Source organism: Panthera leo, chromosome A1 (assembly GCF_018350215.1).
Source record: "Panthera leo isolate Ple1 chromosome A1, P.leo_Ple1_pat1.1, whole genome shotgun sequence".
Classification (NCBI taxonomy): Eukaryota; Metazoa; Chordata; class Mammalia; order Carnivora; family Felidae; genus Panthera; species Panthera leo.
In genome coordinates, this window is record NC_056679.1 from 125,004,420 (window position 1) to 125,023,495 (window position 19,076).

The following is a 19,076-nucleotide window of genomic DNA, read 5'->3' on the forward strand; positions in this document are numbered from 1 at the left end:
TTCTTTTGTGTGGATATACACATTTGGCTTATCCATTCATCAGTTGATGGACATTTGGGTTATTTCCACTCTTTGGTTATTATATATATAATGCTGCTGTGAACATGTGTATATGAATCTTTGGGTGGACATAACTTTTCACTTCTCTTGGGTTTATACCTAGAAGTGGAATTGCCGGGTCATGTTTTCCATAGGAGCTGTACCATTTTATTTCCCCACAAGCACGGTTCTAATGCTTCGTGTTCTCACCAACATTTATTATCTTTAACGATTAAATTAGGTGTCAAAAAGAATTAGAATTCCCACTGACCACTGATGGAAAGACCAAGTTCTAGGGGAATCAGTGAGGTAGAATGAGAGTGGTATATGTCACCCTCACCACAGGAGAAGTTTTATCAGCCTTTGGTGAAATGTCTTAATCTGGGGAAAGTCACTTGCCATTAGTTCTCTACAGACTGCACCATGGGAGGAATTGCATGGCAGCATTTATATGCTCTTGCAAAAGAGCATTTGGTAACACCTTAAGTGGAAGTGAGGAAACTGGATATTTAATTTTTATCACTAGAAACAAGTCATTGTGCTTGCTTCTAAGTGAATTTTTATGCTTTCCATCTTGGTTTACATAATACTCTTCAAAGAACTCAAATACTTACAATTTGTAAAATTATCACATGGTTGTCTCACTTGGCCAGATATTTATCATTATTTATAGGGATGACTGTGATTTTAGAAGTTTCTTTGTGATGAGTATGTCAAATAAAAGCATTTGCAATATGCATTTTGTCCCATTATATTTGGGAGCATTTTTTCAGAATATAAAATGCCACATGGCCATCTGATACGACCTTTTTTTTAAGGTAAGTGTTTCTTATCAATAAGTAAGCAATTTACCTAATACAAAAACAATGTTGTGAAGTTTCAGAGCGGGAGAATCACACCACCTAGAAGAGCCCCTTCCCCGGATGGCTTCTCACCATACAGCCCTGAGGAGACAAACCGCCGTGTAAACAAAGTCATGCGGGCCAGGCTGTACTTACTGCAACAAATAGGACCCAACTCTTTCCTGATTGGAGGAGACAGCCCAGACAATAAATACCGGGTGTTTATTGGGCCTCAGGTAGGATCTTTCACCATTCTACAGTTTATTAGTATCTGTTCTTCTTAAGTTTAGATGACTTATTTCTCTTCAGTAAACTAAAGTGAGTTTAAAAAATATTTTGGGCTGATAAACATTTTTATTTAATGTATTTGTGAAGGTTTCTACTTGAGAATACAGATTTGATCTATTTAATAAATTTACCAAAAATAAGAGATTAGTTCATACATAGACTTTTCTTGCTTATCCTTATATATCTTACATAATAATAATGAAGCAAATAGAAACTTTGTTAAACTTGGAAATATAAAAAAAAGTGATCATCTTAGGAATTCTAATAGAGCCAGAGATTTGTTAACCCATAAGTTCTCTTTTAACTCTCTAGAACTGCAGCTGTGGACGTGGAACATTTTGTATCCATCTGTTATTTGTTATGCTCCGGGTGTTTCAACTAGAACCTTCAGACCCAATGTTATGGAGAAAAACTTTAAAGAATTTTGAGGTAATTTTTAATAAGTACCTTAGAGTAAAATTGTTAATAAATTTTTATGGCTCATTCCTGACACTTCTCCATGAGGAGTCATTTTGAAGTTATAAAGACACAGAAGAATTATTTGAGCCTTATCTCTTATAATCTATTGACTTTTTCCTCCAGACTGAAAAGAATGTGAACACTGACCTGCTGTTATTTTGAAGCTCTTAAATTGGCTTTGTGAAAAACTTATGAAATAAAAGACAAATAATTCAACCTCTATAGAATTCTTTATATGTTATTATGGCATGAATATCATTGTTACTGTTTTTTTTTCAATGTTAGGTTGAAAGTTTGTTCCAGAAATATCACAGTAGGCGTAGCTCAAGGATCAAAGCTCCATCTCGTAACACCATCCAGAAGTTTGTTTCACGCATGTCAAATTCTCATACATTGTCATCATCTAGTACTTCTACATCTAGTTCAGAAAACAGGTTAGTACTATTTAAGGAATTAAAAGCATTAATCTAGTGTTACTTTTTAATTTTAGAGGTAATTTTTTATACCTACTTGTTAAGCTGCTCTAAAGTAATTGACCTATTGAACCTTGGCTTTGAAGTTAAAATCAAGGGTAAACAACATAGATCATCTGAGCATGTGTGTGTATACACACATATATATACATATATATATGTGGACTTCTCATCCTGAAAAACCACACTGTTGAAAAATGGCACCTTAAATATCAGAATATAGTAGAGTCATTTCACAAGAAAAATCAAGTGGCAAGTATAAATATAAGTGGCTACTATTTATCAATCATTACTTTGTGCCAAGCATCTAATATGTTGTCTTATTCTGTTCATAGGCCAACCTCATTAGGTAGGTTTTATCACTCTTGCAGATAATGAAGGTGCAGCACTGTGTAAAAAATATGTCTATAGTTTTATTAACAAATTATATACAAGGCAAATGGTTTTCCAAAATCACTTTGAAATGCAGGATCTCTAAATTGTATGACATCACTACTTCTTTCATAGATCTTTTCAGGGAATCCTCATTACAGGCTGTTTTACTTGTGAGAGCCCAAGGATACTCTTGGAAACAGACTAATCAATTGTAATTAAGAGATACAGTAGCCATTAATCACAATTACTATTTAAAATCTACAGCACTTCTCAAACTTTTTCATTGCCTAGCTGATAAGAATGAACATACAATACTGAAGGATATAGCCTAAAATGACCAGTGTGAAAAATTTTTCAAGTCTCTAGTATTATAAAAATTCTGGTCCGTTATCTTTCTTTTCCAAGTTCCTTATTGGGTTTAATGTAAAAATGAGTTTTTTAGGGCTGGTTTAGTGGTGACAAATTCCTTCAGTTTTTGTTTGTTTGGGAAGACCTTTATCTCTCCTTCTATTCTAAATGACAGACTTGCTGGATAAAGGATTCTCGGCTGCATATTTTTTTCTGTTTAGCACACTGAAGATATCGTGCCAATCCTTTCTGGCCTGCCAAGTTTCAAAAGAGAGATCAGTCACGAGTCTTATAGGTCTCCCTTTATATGTGAGGGCACGTTTATCCCTTGCTGCTTTCAGAATTTTCTCTTTATCCTTGTATTTTGCCAGTTTCACTATGATATGTCATGCAGAAGATCGATTCAAGTTACGTCTGAAGGGAGTTCTCTGTGCCTCTTGGATTTCAATGCCTTTTTCCTTCCCCAGTTCAGGGAAGTTCTCAGCTATAATTTCTTCAAGTTCCCCTTCAGCACCTTTCCCTCTCTCTTCCTCCTCTGAGATACCAATTATGCGTATATTATTTCTTTTTAGTGTATCACTTAGTTCTCTAATTTTCCCCTCATACTCCTGGATTTTTTTATCTTTCTCTCAGCTTCCTCTTTTTCCATAACTTTATCTTCTAGTTCACCTATTCTCTCCTCTGCCTCTTCAATCCAAGGTGTCGTCGTTTCCATTTTGTTTTGCATTTCGTTTAAAGCGCTTTTCAGCTCCTCGTGACTGTTCCTTAGTCCCTTGATCTCTGTAGCAAGAGATTCTCTGCTGTCCTCTATATTGTTTTCAAGCCCAGCGATTAATTTTATGACTATTATTCTAAATTCACTTTCTGTTATATTATTTAAATCCTTTTTGATCAGTTCATTAGCTGTTGTTATTTCCTGGAGATTCTTCTGAGGGGAATTCTTCCGTTTGGTTATTTTGGATAGTCCCTGGAGTGGTGAGGACCCGCAGGGCACTTCCCCTGTGCTGTGGTGTATAACTGGAGTTGGTGGGCGGGCCGTAGTCAGACCTGATGTCTGCCCCCAGCCCACTGCTGGGGCCACAGTCAGACTGGTGTGTGCCTTCTCTTCCCCTCTCCTAGGGGCGGGATTCACTGTGGGGTGGCGTGGCCCATCTGGGCTACTTGCACACTGCCAGGCTTGTGGTGCTGGGGATCTGGCGTATTAGCTGGGGTGGGTAGGCAAGGTGCACGGGGGCAGGAGGGGCAGGCTTAGCTCACTTCTCCTTAGGTGATCCACTTCAGGAGGGGCCCTGTGGCAGCGGGAGGGAGTCAGATCCGCTGCCGGAGGTTTGGCTCCACAGAAGCACAGAGTTGGGTGTTTGCGCGGAGCGAGCAAGTTCCCTGGCAGGAACTGGTTTCCTTTGGGATTTTGGCTGGGGGATGGGCGGGGGAGATGGCGCTGGCGAGCGCGTTTGTTCCCCACCAAACTGAGCTCTGTCGTCCGGGGGCTCAACAGCTCTCCCTCCCTTTGTCCTCCAGCCTTCCCGCTTTCTGAGCAGAGCTGTTAACTTATGACCTCCCAGACGCTAAGTCACGCTTGCTGTCGGAACACAGTCTGTCAGGCCCCTCCGCTTTTGCCAGCCAGACTCGGGGACTCTGCTTGGCTGGCGGGCCGCCCCTCCGCCCCGGCTCCCTCCCGCCAGTGCCAGTCCGTGGAGCGCTCACCGCCTCGCCGCCCTTCCTACCCTCTTCCGTGGGCCTCTCGTCTGTGCTTGGCTCCGGAGACTCCGTTCTGCTAATCCTCTGGCGGTTTTCTGGGTTATTTAGGCAGGTGTAGGTGGAATCTAAGTGATCAGCAGGACGCGCGGTGAGCCCAGCGTCCTCCTACGCTGCCATCTTCCCTCCGAAGCCTCAAAAATGAGTTTTTTGGTTTTTTTTTCATTTTTTTTTTAACGTTTATTTATTTTTGAGACAGAGAGAGACAGAGCATGAACGGGGGAGGGGCAGAGAGAGAGGGAGACACAGAATCGGAAGCAGGCTCCAGGCTCTGAGCCATCAGCCCAGAGCCCGACGCGGGGCTCGAACTCACGGACCGCGAGATCGTGACCTGAGCCGAAGTCGGATGCTCAACCGACTGAGCCACCCAGGCGCCCCTCAAAAATGAGTTTTTTAAATCACTCCAGAAAAGAGTGCTGCTTTTCTTAAAAGGGCACCTCCTATGTGTTCCTGAGGCACCTGTTTGAGAAGCACGTGTCTAAGTGATTAAATCCCATCTTCATCCATCAGTTTTTTACGTATTGTAACTACTTCAAAATTCACAAATAGAAAGTAATCAGATCAAGGGATTTGTGAAAAATGGAGAGACCAGTTTTTTCACCTGTAGGAAAAGTAAATGTTTGAATTTCCTTATTTTTGGTTAAATGAATTTGTTTTAGAATCATAGAGTTTTACAAGCTTTTTGGGAATTAGAGATTTCTAGTTTATGTGGTTCCATGATAAGTGAAGCCAAAAGAGGTCATGCCACTCAGGTGAGCAAAGGCAGAACCAGAACCTCAGCATCTTGACTCTTAGTTCAGAACTCTTTCTCTTACTACTTATCTCTTCTAAATAGATGAAAAGAATGAATTTTATTTCTCAAGCTTCCTGACCCAAACTTATTCTGGACCCTTTCTCCTTTTGGTTGACATTCCTGTAGCTTTTTATTTTGGAAAAAATAAAAAATGTTTAAAACCAGGTAGCCAAAGTTAAGTTAGAAAGTTTCTCTCTAAAATAAACAAAGGTACCTTCCAAATATGGGCTGGCCATACTATGGATATTAATTCATTTGGATTAATGTATCCATGCAGAGAAACCACAGAAGCTATAATCTAGATTTTACTGAGATTATACTGTGTTGCTAAGTAGGTTATGTTTCACGTAATCACAAATTTTTATATCTAAAGACTAAAATAAAAAGAAACTTACCTGGAAACCTGATTGCATTGTATTAATTTTAAATTATATAGGAAACAGTAAAAAAACAATTAGGACAATTGGAATATACTTTAAAAACTTTACCAAAAAAATTAAAGCTGCAAACAGGAACCTAAGGTCCCAGTACATAGTGGCAAAGGGCATGAAGACAGTATTGACACAAGAATTCCATAGGGCGCCTGGGTGGCTCAGTTGGTTAAGCGTCCTGACTCTTGATTTCAGCTCAGTTCATGATCTCATAGTTCTTGAGGTCAGGCCCCATGTTGGGATCTGCACTGACAGTGTGGAGCATGCTTGGGATTCTCTCTCTTTTTTCAAAATAAGTAAATAAACTTAAAAAAAAAAAATTGAAACAATCATGAAAATGGTTTAGTTAACCTGATAACTAAGAAAATGGTCATTAAAAAAAAAAAAAAGGTATCAGATTTATTTAGAGACTTTGTAATAAAGACCATTCAGTTCTCGTGTAAGGATTTGCTTCACTGTATGTCAAGTGCTATATAGCCTTTCTGGAAAATAAAAAAAATGTGATTTTTTAAATGTTTGTGTTTGTTGATCCAGTAAATGTACCTTTTTTTAAGAAAAAAATGTTAATCTGAGAAATGCACAAGATTTATATATATGACTGTCACAGTATTGTGAAAAATTGAGAATAGTTTAAACATCGAGCAAGGGAGTGGTTAAAGTATACCCATATTAGGAATAGTTCATGCAGCCGTTAAAATTAGCTTCTGAAGAATACTGAATGGCGTGAAACAAAATCTAAGTTGTAATGCTGTATGTCATGCATGAACCCAATTTTTATATATATAAAGGGTATTATGGGTACATACATACTATAATGACCAAAAATTTTAATGGTTATCAATAAATGGCATTATTACACTTTTTTATACTTTAAATACTTTGGGCTTTAAGGTTCACTGGGTCTCTGTCACAACTACTCATCTCTGCCCTTGTAGCTGAAAAACCCATAGAAGATATGTGAATGAATGGGGATGGCTGTGTTCAAAAAAAACTTTGTTTACAAAAGCTGGCACAGGCTAATTTGATCCCCTTGTAGTATGCTAATATCTGCTCTCTACTCACATGGCTTGACTCCTGAAAAAACTGCTAAAGAAAAGAAAATCAGAAATGTAGAAGTGGGCACAAAGAGGTTTCTCCTTATGTCTTAAAATGTGAAAATACGGAAACAACTTTTGTCCAACAATAAATAAATGCTTATGTAGTTAGATCTATCTACTCAGTGGAAAATGATGCCACCATTAAATTTTTACTATGTATATGAAGAGTTTAGTAACAAGTAGAATATGAAATTGTACATCTCTATAGATAAATGATCTAAATAATGTTTACAAAATATATACTGTAAAAAGATGAGCAGAAAAATTCCAGGGTGGAATTTTTTTTTAAGTCAGAAAAGCATTTCAGTAGTAAGTTATACTTGCAGTGGGACTGAATTGTGGAATTTTTTTTTTTTCTAAATCTTTTGAGTAAGCTAATTTCGGTGTAATTTGAAAAGTTACTTGAGCTGGGATCATCTTTGCCATTAATATTTTTATTATAGATTGTTGTATAAATAATTTCTCCAATATTTGTTAATTTTTGTCATTGCTGCATGCATATTTTGACAGCATTTCCCCACTCCATGTAGCTCCTTAATTATGAAAGGAGATAAAGAAAAGGGGCAGATAGTCAGGAGGGAGAGACACTAGTAAGTATGCCTTCACCTGAGGAATCATGCATCCTGACTTTGCTAGACCTGTTTAGCTTTTAGGAACATTTTTTAGGAAATTGTTACTTTACTATCACTCATTCAGACCAGTTTTTCAGGAACAGCAGAATCTGGGGGCTACATGGGTCTCTTAAGATTATAGTTTATATACTGAATTGTACTCATAGCAAGGAAAGCTTAACTCAAAATCTTAAAGTTACTCTACTAATTAATAGGAAAAATAAATTTCTCAAATAGTTGTATGCAAGATTTCCTAACAAGAATTTCTATTTTTTCATATTGTAAGGAATCCAAAACTGTTTTTAGCTATGCCATTAATTCTGTATTATATTCTTTTCTGTTTAATGCTTTCATTTCCCCTTCCTTACAGTATCAAAGATGAGGAGGAACAGATGTGTCCTATTTGCTTGTTGGGCATGCTTGATGAAGAAAGTCTTACTGTGTGTGAAGACGGCTGCAGGAACAAGCTGCATCACCACTGCATGTCAATCTGTATGTGGCTCTTTCCTCCCCCTGCTCACTCAGAATAGTTGCTCTATGAGCCAACTGTATTATTTAGGATTTTAACATGACTTTTGTGGAGACTAGGGAGAGAAGAAAAGAAGTATATCTAGGCCCTTAGGTAAAGTTTTCAATGAATTGGAGTTTAGGATCCTTTAAGAGATGAGCTGTGTGAGCAAAGAAATGTAACATAGTGTGATACATATAGTAATGGAAGGAGTGCACAGAATTAGAAACATGATTCTGGTCTTGAAGTGTACATGGAGGTGAAGAGGTAGAAGACCTGGGCAGGCGTGACAGGGTAACATCAAAGCAAGTTTGAAATAACATTACCAGGTAATCAAGTGGACAGAATGTTTTGAAAAATAGTTAGCAAAATACATGTTGTAACTAAAAAAACAGCATTTGCAAGAGGTATGTGCATCAGAATAAAATTTAACCTACTGTGTTTGCCTGCTTCTAGGTAAATACCTGATCAGGTTGTTTTTTGAGGTTCTTTCAATATAAACCTATACTAGCCACGAGCAACAATTATTATATATAACTACTTAATGTTAAGCATTTATATTTTTGTAAAGTTCTTCCCTTTAATTTTTCAGGGGCAGAAGAATGTAGAAGAAATAGAGAACCTTTAATATGTCCCCTTTGTAGGTCTAAATGGAGATCTCACGATTTCTACAGGTAACAGTTTTGAATTAATGATTTGGACGTATCTAATAAAAAGTTAAAATGTTCCCTAAATGTTATTTAAATCTGTTAATTATTTTTAACAAGGTTTTGTTAATTTTCAATTAGCCATGAGTTGTCAAGCCCTGTGGATTCCCCTTCTTCCCTGCGAGCTGCACAGCAGCAAACCATACAGCAGCAGCCTTTGGCTGGATCACAACGAAGGAGTCAGGAGAGCAATTTTAACCTTACTCATTATGGAACTCAGCAGATTCCTCCTGCTTACAAAGATTTAGCTGAGCCATGGATTCAGGTAAATGGTTCTTGTTCTTCATTTCTCAAATAAACCTTTATAGACCACTTAATGTAGTTGTCTCCCAGTTGTTTATAGTTTAAGAAAATACTTTTACTTTGCCTCCATCATGACTCTTACTCGATGGAAATTTCTACCTTTGGTGTTAATACTATGCTGCTCACTCTCAACAATAGCCAAATTATGGAAAGAGCCTAAATGTCCATCAACTGATGAATGGATAAAGAAATTGTGGTTTATATACACAATGGAATACTACGTGGCAATGAGAAAGAATGAAATATGGCCTTTTGTAGCAACGTGGATGGAACTGGAGAGTGTGATGCTAAGTGAAATAAGCCATACAGAGAAAGACAGATACCATATGGTTTCACTCTTATGTGGATCCTGAGAAACTTAACAGAAACCCATGGGGGAGGGGAAGGAAAAAAAAAAAAAAAAGAGGTTAGAGTGGGAGAGAGCCAAAGCATAAGAGACTGTTAAAAACTGAGAACAAACTGAGGGTTGATGGGGGGTGGGAGGGAGGGGAGGGTGGGTGATGGGTATTGAGGAGGGCACTTTTGGGATGAGCACTGGGTGTTGTATGGAAACGAATTTGACAATAAACTTCATATATTGAAAAAAAATAAAGAAAGAAAGAAAGAAAGAAAGAAAGAAAGAAAGAAAGAGAAAAAAAATACCATGCTGCTTATTATAGAGCTTAAATTTCAAAAATTTTTGGAGCCTCACTGCCCATCTCTAGAACCATCAGACATTAAGGTTTATCCAAGGATAGACACTAGACCCCTTCAGTGCTAACTTATTCAAATGTTTAATCCCATTCCTACTATTTCTCATTTCTGTGTCTTCATGGCATATATATAATAGCTGCTTAATAATTGCTGAGTGGTTGAAAAAAAATGTATGATATTTGCCTTATATTAGTCATTTTTATTTGTAAGGGCAGTTCCTCTTCCTTTATTTTCTCTTTGGATGAAATATTTTTTTCTTCCTTAATCAGAATTTCTACTGGTTGTTTGGTTGGATTCTAGTGATTTTTCTTTGTTATTTTAGTCCATGATGTTTAAAAATGTAGAATCCCAGGGGTGCCTGGGTGGCTCAGTCAGGTAAGTGTCCAACTCTTGATTTTGGCGGTCATGACCTCATGGTTCATGGGATCCGGCCCCGTGTTGAATTCCACGCAAAGCATGGAGCCTGCTTAAGATTGCCTTTCCCTCTGCCCCTCTTCCCACCTCATTCACTCTCTCTGTAAAATATGAATGAATGAATGAATGAATGAATGAATCCCAAACCAATATCTCCAGTAGATAAGTGAAGTAAAATATTTTCAATAATCTGTTAAATACTGTTTAACTTAAATTTGTCAATGGACACACTAACTCATTCAGTTTATATGTCATTAGGATTTATTTCCTTTTTCTTTTTATGACCACTATAGTCCTGCAGCTTTTGAAACTCTTCTCAGCATGTAATCAACCTATCATGAATCTAATAAAATTTCCAAACTTAATAAACATACCTTATTTTAACTGGTTCATTAATGATATTTAACATAGGCCCTCATCTATAAATCCTCAGGAGAACTCTCAAATTGATACTGAGCTATTGGATGCTATTCTTTCAAGGCAGTGGTCTAGTGTGTTTTGTTTAAGCTTTAGGTTGCACTTAATGTTATCTATTCCTAGTTTTTTACTAAGAATATAAGACAGAATTAAGACTTTGATCATAGTATGCTTTTTAACAGTGAGTGCCAGGCATATAATAATTTAACTATATTCTAGTTAATTCATTCTCCTTTATTAACTTAAAACATCTATAAATAAGTCATTTGTTTTCCCCAAAATGGTGTTTATTCGTCTCTAAAATTTCAAAAATTTTCATATGACAAATTTTCTTAGGCATTAAGTTTACTTTTAGTTAATTGTCCCATAATGTCAAGACCATGTACTCTTTCCGTTATTTAGGGACTCTGGCTTTGCAGACATGGTAATGATGTGTTGTTTTTTTTGTTTGTTTGTTTGTTTTTTGAGAGAGAGCGCAAGAGTGCAAGCAGGGAAGGGGCGGAGGAAGAAGGACAGAGAATCCTAAGCGAGCTCCACACCCAGTGCAGAGCCTGACATGGGGCTCTATCTCACCACCGTGAGATCATGACCTGAACCAATATCAAGAGTCAGTAGCTTAAGTGACTGAGCCACCCAGGCGCCCCAACATGCACTTTAATTCTAGGCATATCATTATCCTTTGCTGATTTGAACACAAGAGTTTTGTTTTTTTTTTTTCTTTTGGCTTTAGATTTTTCCACTCCATTCATTATAGTTCCATCTAATTTTGCTGAGTGTTTTTTTCTTTTACCTTTTTCTACAAGACAGAAATCACATTAAAAGCTTTTGACTTACCACTGTCATCTGTAGGAGAAATACTCTGTATCCCTTGGACAGTCCAGTGCCTGTTTTGATTTGGCTTTATCTTCAGTTTTTTCTCTGTAACTACCATAATATGAATTCAGAGTTGGGGTACTTCACAGATTTTTTTTCTTTGGTAAGCATAAGAGTACAGAAATGTATAAATATCCATCTAATTACTTAATGGAGTTCACTCTTAATTTTATTTGAGCTAATAAATATTAAGGGCTTTTGATAATTACCAGTTAAACTTGAGTATAAGTGGCTAGACATATTTGAACCTGCGTAGATTGATAGAGACTTAAGAAATGTCCGCAATTTTTCAAAAATCATGCTTATTTCCAAATACTTCAGGTTTATTGGTTTTTCTTCACATTAAATTCATTGTGTTTTTTTGATTATAGGTATTTGGAATGGAACTCGTTGGCTGCTTATTTTCTAGAAACTGGAATGTAAGAGAGATGGCTCTCAGGCGTCTTTCCCATGATGTTAGTGGGGCTCTGCTATTGGCAAATGGGGAGAGCACTGGAAATTCTGGGAGCAATGGTAGAAGCAGCCCGAGCGCTGGAGCCACCAGTGGGTCTTCCCAGACCAGTATCTCAGGAGACGTGGTAGAGGCATGCTGCAACGTTTTATCAATGGTCTGTGCTGACCCTGTCTACAAAGTGTACGTTGCTGCTTTAGTAAGTAGCTTTATTATATAACCAAAGCATTATGGTTGTGGTGGTTTTTTTTTTTTTTAAGCTTGTAGATATCATCCTTAAAATCCAGTAAAACTACTTTTACCTGATTTAATTTTGGAAAATTCAAGTTTTTATTCCATAATCCCAGGAATTACAATTTTCCATTTAATCTCTTCATTTGGATTTTACTTGTTTTAATCTATTCAAGTTTTATTATATACTGTTGCCTTTTCTCCCCTAAGACAACAGTGTCTTGCTCTTCATATCTTTACATTTTCCTTACACCTTACATATGATCAGATTAAAAATGTTCTTAATGGATAGCAAGTGATCAAAGCTACTTAGATTTTTTTGAAAATTTGCCATTAGTTACACATTAAGGAGAACTGATTGTTAATATTGTTGTATGTAAATTCAGGATTCTTTTCACAGAGGAAGGTTCTAGGACACAGATGATTCAGTTTTTCTAATTTAACCTATTGGAAGTTGTGTTTCATAAATGAGATGGAATAAGGAGCTTGCTTCATTTGTGATTTTGGAGGCTATTTGACTTTTTTCATTCTGAGTATACATAAATTTAGAACAGTTTTTCAACCTCAGCACTATTGACACTGAGCCAGATAATTATTTGTTGGGGGCAAGGGTGCTGTCTTGTGCACTGTAAGAGGTGTAGGAGCAACCCTAACCTCTCTCTACTGGATACCCATAACACACCTCTCTTACCCCTCCTCCCCATCATGACAACCCAGAATGTCTCCAGGCATTGCTGAGTGTCCCCAGAGGGATGCAGTTGCCCCAATTCACAACCACTGCTTCAGAATAATTCTTACCTAGCCAGTTTCAAAACTCATTAATCCCTCTGCTTCCACTTTTTTTCTAATCATCCTATAATACCTATGCCTAATAAATCTTCTTTTTGAGAGGTAGTATAGCCTGATGGTTATGAACATGAATTTGGAGTCAGAACTGAGTGACCTCATAATTTATCATCCTAACTAGGATACTTAAATAATCTGCTAGTTCAACTGGGACTAGCATAGGTAATCTGGACATAAGGTTAAGATTATAGAGACCTTGATTCAAATTCTGGTTCTTCCACTGGCTAGCATTGTGATTTTAGGACTCTTTAATTTCAGGTTTCTCACCTATAAGGAAAATACTACCTCTTAAGTTTGAAATGAGATTATGTAAAACCTCTAATCATAATGTCTGGAACATTGAACATTGACTATACAGTAGCCATCAGTATTCCTTAAAGACCACTTTGATTATTCCCCAGCTTAGAAACCTTTAGGTGTTTCTGTTGCTTTAGCAGCATTTCCAAAAGTACATCCCATGGAAGTTTGGCAGGATTATGAAAACTTCCCTTGAAGACAGAGTTCTTTGTTAAAATTGATAAGCAATGAATTACACAAATTAAATGGGTTGTTCACTGAAGGCTTCTAGGAACCTTCAGTAAGCTAATGTACATTGGCAATCTATGAGATCAAGGAGTAGGATGCATTGTTTCCCAAATATTTCTTACCTTGGTCTGTTTTTTCATGTAGAATATTCAGGGACCAGCGTAACATAAAGACCAATGTTCTTGGCCCAACTTTTAACCTCCTTCTTCTTACTGTTATCTAACACAAACCTTCAGACATACTTGACTATTCAATAGACTGCCTGTCTGGTTGTTGCTTAAGTTCAGATGGTTTCCCATCTAGTTAGTGAGCTGTAGAGGGAAGGGACTCTGAGAATCATACTATATTCTGATTCCTCTATAATTACTTAGTGCGCCAAGCATAAGGCAGGCAGAAGTGCTTCCTTCCCTTAAAGCTCTCCCTCCCCTCTGTCCTCCTTTTTCTTCCTCTCCCTCCCATACATAATTCTTTGCTGAACCTTTGGAGAGTTAATTTGTAGGCATCATGACATGGTATTTCACCTCATATACTTTAGCATATATCTCTTGAGAACAAATACATTCTTCTGTTCCAGCAATGTTCTTTACAGCTAAGCTGCAGACTTTATTCAGTTTTCACCAGTTTTTCCATAATGTCTTTTTTTCTGTTTTAGGATCCAGTCCAGAAACTCACATAGCATTTAGTTATCATGCTCCCTTAATCTCTTCCCATCTGTGACAGCTCCTCAGTCTTTCCTTGTCTCGCATAGATCTTGACACTTTGAAAGTGTGCTGACCACTTATTTTGAACAATGTCCCTCATTTTGGGTTTATGATATTTCCTCATGATTAGGTTCAGTTTATGCATTTTTCACAAGAATATCAGAGATTTATGTGCATTCTTAGTGCAGTGTATCAAGGGGTACATGATGTGCCAAGTACTGGTGATGCTGTCCTTCATCACTTGGTAAAGGTGATGTTTACGGGGTTCCTTGCTATAAAATGACAATAAATGTTTTGAGGCAGATACTTTGAGACTATGCAAAGACCCTGTTTCTCTTCAGAATTTCGCTTACTGGTTTTAGCATTTTTCAGTGGATCTTGTCTACAGCAGTTTTTATTGTGGTATTCTAATGCTGACTTCCTATTTCTCTCATTCCTTCTACATTAATTAATAGGAATTCTTCTATAAAGAGGAGCTGTCTCTTCTGCCTCATTGTGTATTTATTCAGTTTTTAAATTTTATCAATATAGGCTGATGAGTATTTTAGTCTGTGGGTTATAATGCAATCCTGTCATCATTTAAGTTGTTGCTCATATTATTCCAGTTTTGGCCATTGGAAACTCTTTTCATTTTGAAATACATACTTTAAAAATTATAGAAATAGTTCAGAGCATTTCTTTCTACCCCATCTATTTATTTATTCAGTTTTTTATTTGTATCAATATGGATTCATGGATTATTTTATTTATGGGTTATAAATCTATTCCTATCATTATGTATTGTGTTTATTAAATTGTCTCAGATTATACCAGAGTCTCTGATGCTTTTCAAATGCAGTTAAACTGACCTTCAGGTTTCCCCCCCCCGCCCCCCCCCACAGAAAACATTGAGAGCCATGCTGGTATATACTCCTTGCCATAGTTTGGCAGAAAGAATCAAACTGCAGAGACTTCTCCGGCCAGTTGTAGACACCATCCTAGTCAAGTGTGCAGATGCCAATAGGTAAGGCCCTATTGATGAACTGCTTCAAACCCTCTTATATTAAAAGCCTAGCAGCAAGCCTCATACCTGGTGAGTATTTGATACATATTTATTAAATGAGGCTTTGAATATTGTTTTCTAAAATGAGATTTGAAATTAAAATGTAACACTGAAAGATTTTCAGCACTAGGGAGAAGGGCTAATGGCAAGTAAAAACCAGGCTAACAAACTGCATGGATAACCACATTACTGTGTTGTGATTTTCTTTTATTATAAAGCAATATCCTTAATCTCAAGGCCAGTTGGTGAGAATAGTAGCTGATACAAATATAATCTCATTTTAGAGAATGAGTTACACAGGATAGGAACCTATAAAATCATTATACCTGGTTGAAAAAACCCAACCATTCCATATTTGCTGTGTAATGGAATTTTACTCTATGACAGTTTATGTTTAAAACAACAATAACAAATTGCATACATCGTTGCAATATCCATAAAAACTGACAAGGAGCAAGAGTAATGCTAACTGGGAGAGTAGAGATAGTAAGGTAGAGAAGTGAGGCATGATCATAGTAAAATAAGCTCAGGCTGTGCCTTTATGAGACCCCTGGTTCACTTTTATTTTCCCGTTCTGTGAAGTGGGAGGAAAAGATGACTTTTCACTTAGTGAGCATAGCTGGGAACAGTTGTTTGGTGGTTCTCACCTCTTCACATCCAGCCGGTCTCAGGTGGTAAGGAAGCATGGACTCACCCTTATGCCTCTGCCATTACACCCATTTGGAGCTCTCTCAGCCCAGCCTTTGTCTTCCTCCTTCCATCGCATGCTGTCATTTGTAACTGGTCTCAAAAATTAGGTGCTTAGATTTGATTTGCTTCTCATTTCATTACATCTTTTTCCTCCATTGTTTTCTCTATCCAAGCCTATGGATTGAAAGTATTAGAGATTTTCTTATTAAGGAGAGTCCTATAATATCTCAAGAACATTAACAGGCAAATTAACAAATCATTAGCAAAATGCACAGAAAAATCACATGATTTTTCAGTATGAGAATCAGTATTTTTCTGAAAACTTCATTGCTTTTGTGGCAGTTGTTGTGTGCTTTCCAGAATTCTAAAAGTTAGATTGTTTACCTGGTTGCTTTGATGATGGACATTATAAAAAATACAGTAGAGGTTTTAAGATACTTGGAACTCACTCTGGCTATATAAGAGAACATGAAGGTTTTGGAGGGGGAGGTTTTGTTTTTAATTTAAGAGATTCTTAGTGAAAATTCAGAAATCAAAATGAGTCTTCTTTTTTAATGAAGTAATCAAAATATGCCTTCTACCTGGTTTGCTATTTAAATCAACATTTGCTAAGAGCCACTAGTAAAGATTCTGTGCTTAACATAGATGAGGTAAAGCTTATGAAATTAGACCTTAAATAATGAATATTATCTGTAGCAACACTGTAAATTGATTTTAGTGGTGGAAAAGCAAACACTTGTGAAACTATTTTTTGCCACCTTTTCATATGGCATTACATTACTATTGTCCTTTTGTCCTTTTAATGTGTATTTTATCCAGGATAAGATCCAAGTCTGATGTTGCTTCTTTCATTTTTAGTCGCACAAGTCAGCTGTCTATATCAACCCTGTTGGAATTGTGCAAAGGCCAAGCAGGAGAGTTGGCAGTTGGCAGAGAAATACTTAAAGCTGGTAAAATCTTTTTACTTAAAATAAATGTAGCAGGTCTTATCATAATCCCATAATCTCTGATAGGGCAGCTGTATACAGGATTTTGAAGTAATTGTGTAAGTTGATTCAGTCAGCTAACATTAGAAATAGGAATTAATCTAAACAATACTTAAAATGAATATAATTAGAGTATTTTTCTTGGTCTTTATGCTATTTTGATCATGTTTTAGATTTTAGTATCACTGTTTTTCAGTTGTTATTTCCTTTTTGTAGGATCCATTGGTATTGGTGGTGTTGATTATGTCTTAAGTTGTATTCTTGGAAACCAAACTGAATCAAACAACTGGCAAGAACTTCTGGGCCGCCTTTGTCTTATGGACAGACTGCTGTTGGAATTTCCTGCTGAATTTTACCCTCATATCGCCAGTACTGATGTTTCACAAGCTGAGCCTGTTGAAGTCAGGTAATTTTTCTTCTGCAAATACATTACTTTGTTCTTCCCTCCTACCCCATCCCTACCTTATCCCGCCCTCCCCCCTCCCCAAAGAAGGACACATTTTAGAAAGACTTAGAAACTACAGAACATATACAGGTTACTACTAATACCTTAATATTTGATTGACATAAAAACCTCAAGCCTGGGCTATTTAATTGAAAATATATAGATCCTTTGTACTGAAAGGACTGTTTTTAAATGTATAAGCTTCTTTTTATTTGTGTATATTTTGCAGTAATTTTAACTTGTAATTGAATGTGTTTTTTTCTTTCAGGTATAAAAAGCTGCTGTCCCTCTTAACCTTTGCTTTGCAGTCCATTGATAATTCCCACTCAATGGTTGGCAAACTCTCCCGAAGGATCTATCTGAGTTCTGCAAGAATGGTTACTGCAGTACCCCATGTATTTTCAAAACTGTTAGAAATGCTGAATGTTTCCAGTTCCACTCATTTTACCAGGATGCGTCGTCGTCTGATGGCTATTGCAGATGAGGTGGAAATCGCTGAGGCCATCCAGCTGGGCATAGAAGACAATTTGGATGGTCAACATGACAGCTTTTTGCAGGCATCTGTCTCTAGCAGCTTTCCCGAAACCACAGAGAACAGCTCCCTTGAGCACACAGACCATTTAGAGAAAACTGGAAAAGTACTGTGTGCCACAAAACTGAGTGCCAATTCAGAAGACGTTACTGACAGACTGGGCAGCATTTCAGTAGGACTTCCTAGTTCAACAACAGTGGAGCAACCAAAGCCAGTGGTTCAAACTAAAGGCAGACCCCACAGTCAGTGTTTGAACTCCTCTCCTTTATCTCATCATTCCCAATTAGTGTTTCCATCCTTGTCAACTCCTTCTTCATCTGCCCCATCTGCACCAGTTGGTACCGGAACAGATATCGCTAAGCATAGACCTCAGGGATTCATTCCCTGCAAAATACCTTCTGCATCTCCTCAAACACAGCGTAAGTTTTCTCTACAGTTCCAGAGAAACTGTTCCGAAAACAGAGACTCAGATAAACTTTCCCCCATCTTTACTCAGTCAAGACCCCTGCCTTCTAGTACTATACACAGGCCAAAGCCGTCTCGACCTACCCCAGGTAATACAAGTAAACAAGGAGATGTCTCAAAGAATAGCATGACACTTGATCTGAAAAGTAGTACTTCCAAATGTGATGACAGCTTTGGTGGCAGCAGCAATAGCAGTAGTGCTGTTATACCCAGTGATGAGACAGTATTCACCCCAGTAGAAGAGAAATGCAGATTAGACGTCAATACAGAACTCAATTCCAGCATTGAGGACCTTCTTGAAGCATCTATGCCTTCAAGTGACACAACAGTAACTTTTAAGTCAGAAGTTGCTGTCCTGTCTCCTGAAAAGGATGAAAATGATGATACCTACAAAGATGATGTGAATCATAATCAGAAGTGCAAAGAAAAGATGGAAGCTGAAGAAGAAGAAGCTTTAGCAATTGCCATGGCAATGTCAGCGTCTCAGGATGCCCTCCCCATAGTTCCTCAACTACAGGTTGAAAATGGAGAGGATATCATCATTATTCAACAGGATGTAAGTACAAGTCTTAAAGAGATTAGAGTTTCTTTGTACCGCTAAAATCTAATTCAGAAATGATGTTTTTTACACAAGTTAATCATTAGAAGCAATTTTTCACATAGAATTACACATTGTATACAATATCGTGTCATTGCTTAAACACACACTCCTTGACTATTTCAAAGGCATTTCTGG

The 19,076-nt window shown here is 37.3% G+C and overlaps 1 protein-coding gene and 1 long non-coding RNA gene across 7 annotated transcripts in view; one reads left to right on the forward strand and one right to left on the reverse strand.

Annotated features, from left to right (window-relative positions):
• MAP3K1 (mitogen-activated protein kinase kinase kinase 1) overlaps window positions 1-19,076 on the forward strand; it is a 77,455-nt gene that overhangs the window by 50,617 nt on the left and 7,762 nt on the right. For all 5 annotated transcript variants that reach the window (XM_042939218.1, XM_042939248.1, XM_042939234.1 and 2 more), the window contains 11 exons: window positions 917-1,117; window positions 1,482-1,598; window positions 1,914-2,062; window positions 7,882-8,003; window positions 8,612-8,693; window positions 8,808-8,991; window positions 11,798-12,076; window positions 15,062-15,183; window positions 16,771-16,862; window positions 17,115-17,304; window positions 17,612-18,896. In XM_042939218.1, the coding sequence (XP_042795152.1) occupies window positions 917-1,117; window positions 1,482-1,598; window positions 1,914-2,062; window positions 7,882-8,003; window positions 8,612-8,693; window positions 8,808-8,991; window positions 11,798-12,076; window positions 15,062-15,183; window positions 16,771-16,862; window positions 17,115-17,304; window positions 17,612-18,896 (2,823 nt within the window). The remainder of the gene's footprint in view (window positions 1-916; window positions 1,118-1,481; window positions 1,599-1,913; window positions 2,063-7,881; window positions 8,004-8,611; window positions 8,694-8,807; window positions 8,992-11,797; window positions 12,077-15,061; window positions 15,184-16,770; window positions 16,863-17,114; window positions 17,305-17,611; window positions 18,897-19,076) is intronic.
• LOC122220148 overlaps window positions 1-19,076 on the reverse strand; it is a 74,165-nt gene that overhangs the window by 18,094 nt on the left and 36,995 nt on the right. The window contains exons 3-4 of one of the 2 annotated variants that reach the window (XR_006202696.1): window positions 15,870-16,086; window positions 11,388-11,477 (exon numbers count right to left, since the gene is read on the reverse strand). This is a non-coding gene — a long non-coding RNA (uncharacterized LOC122220148). Of the gene's footprint in view, window positions 1-11,387; window positions 11,478-15,412; window positions 16,087-19,076 lie in introns of those variants that run through there. The other variant, XR_006202695.1, reaches the window with a different exon arrangement.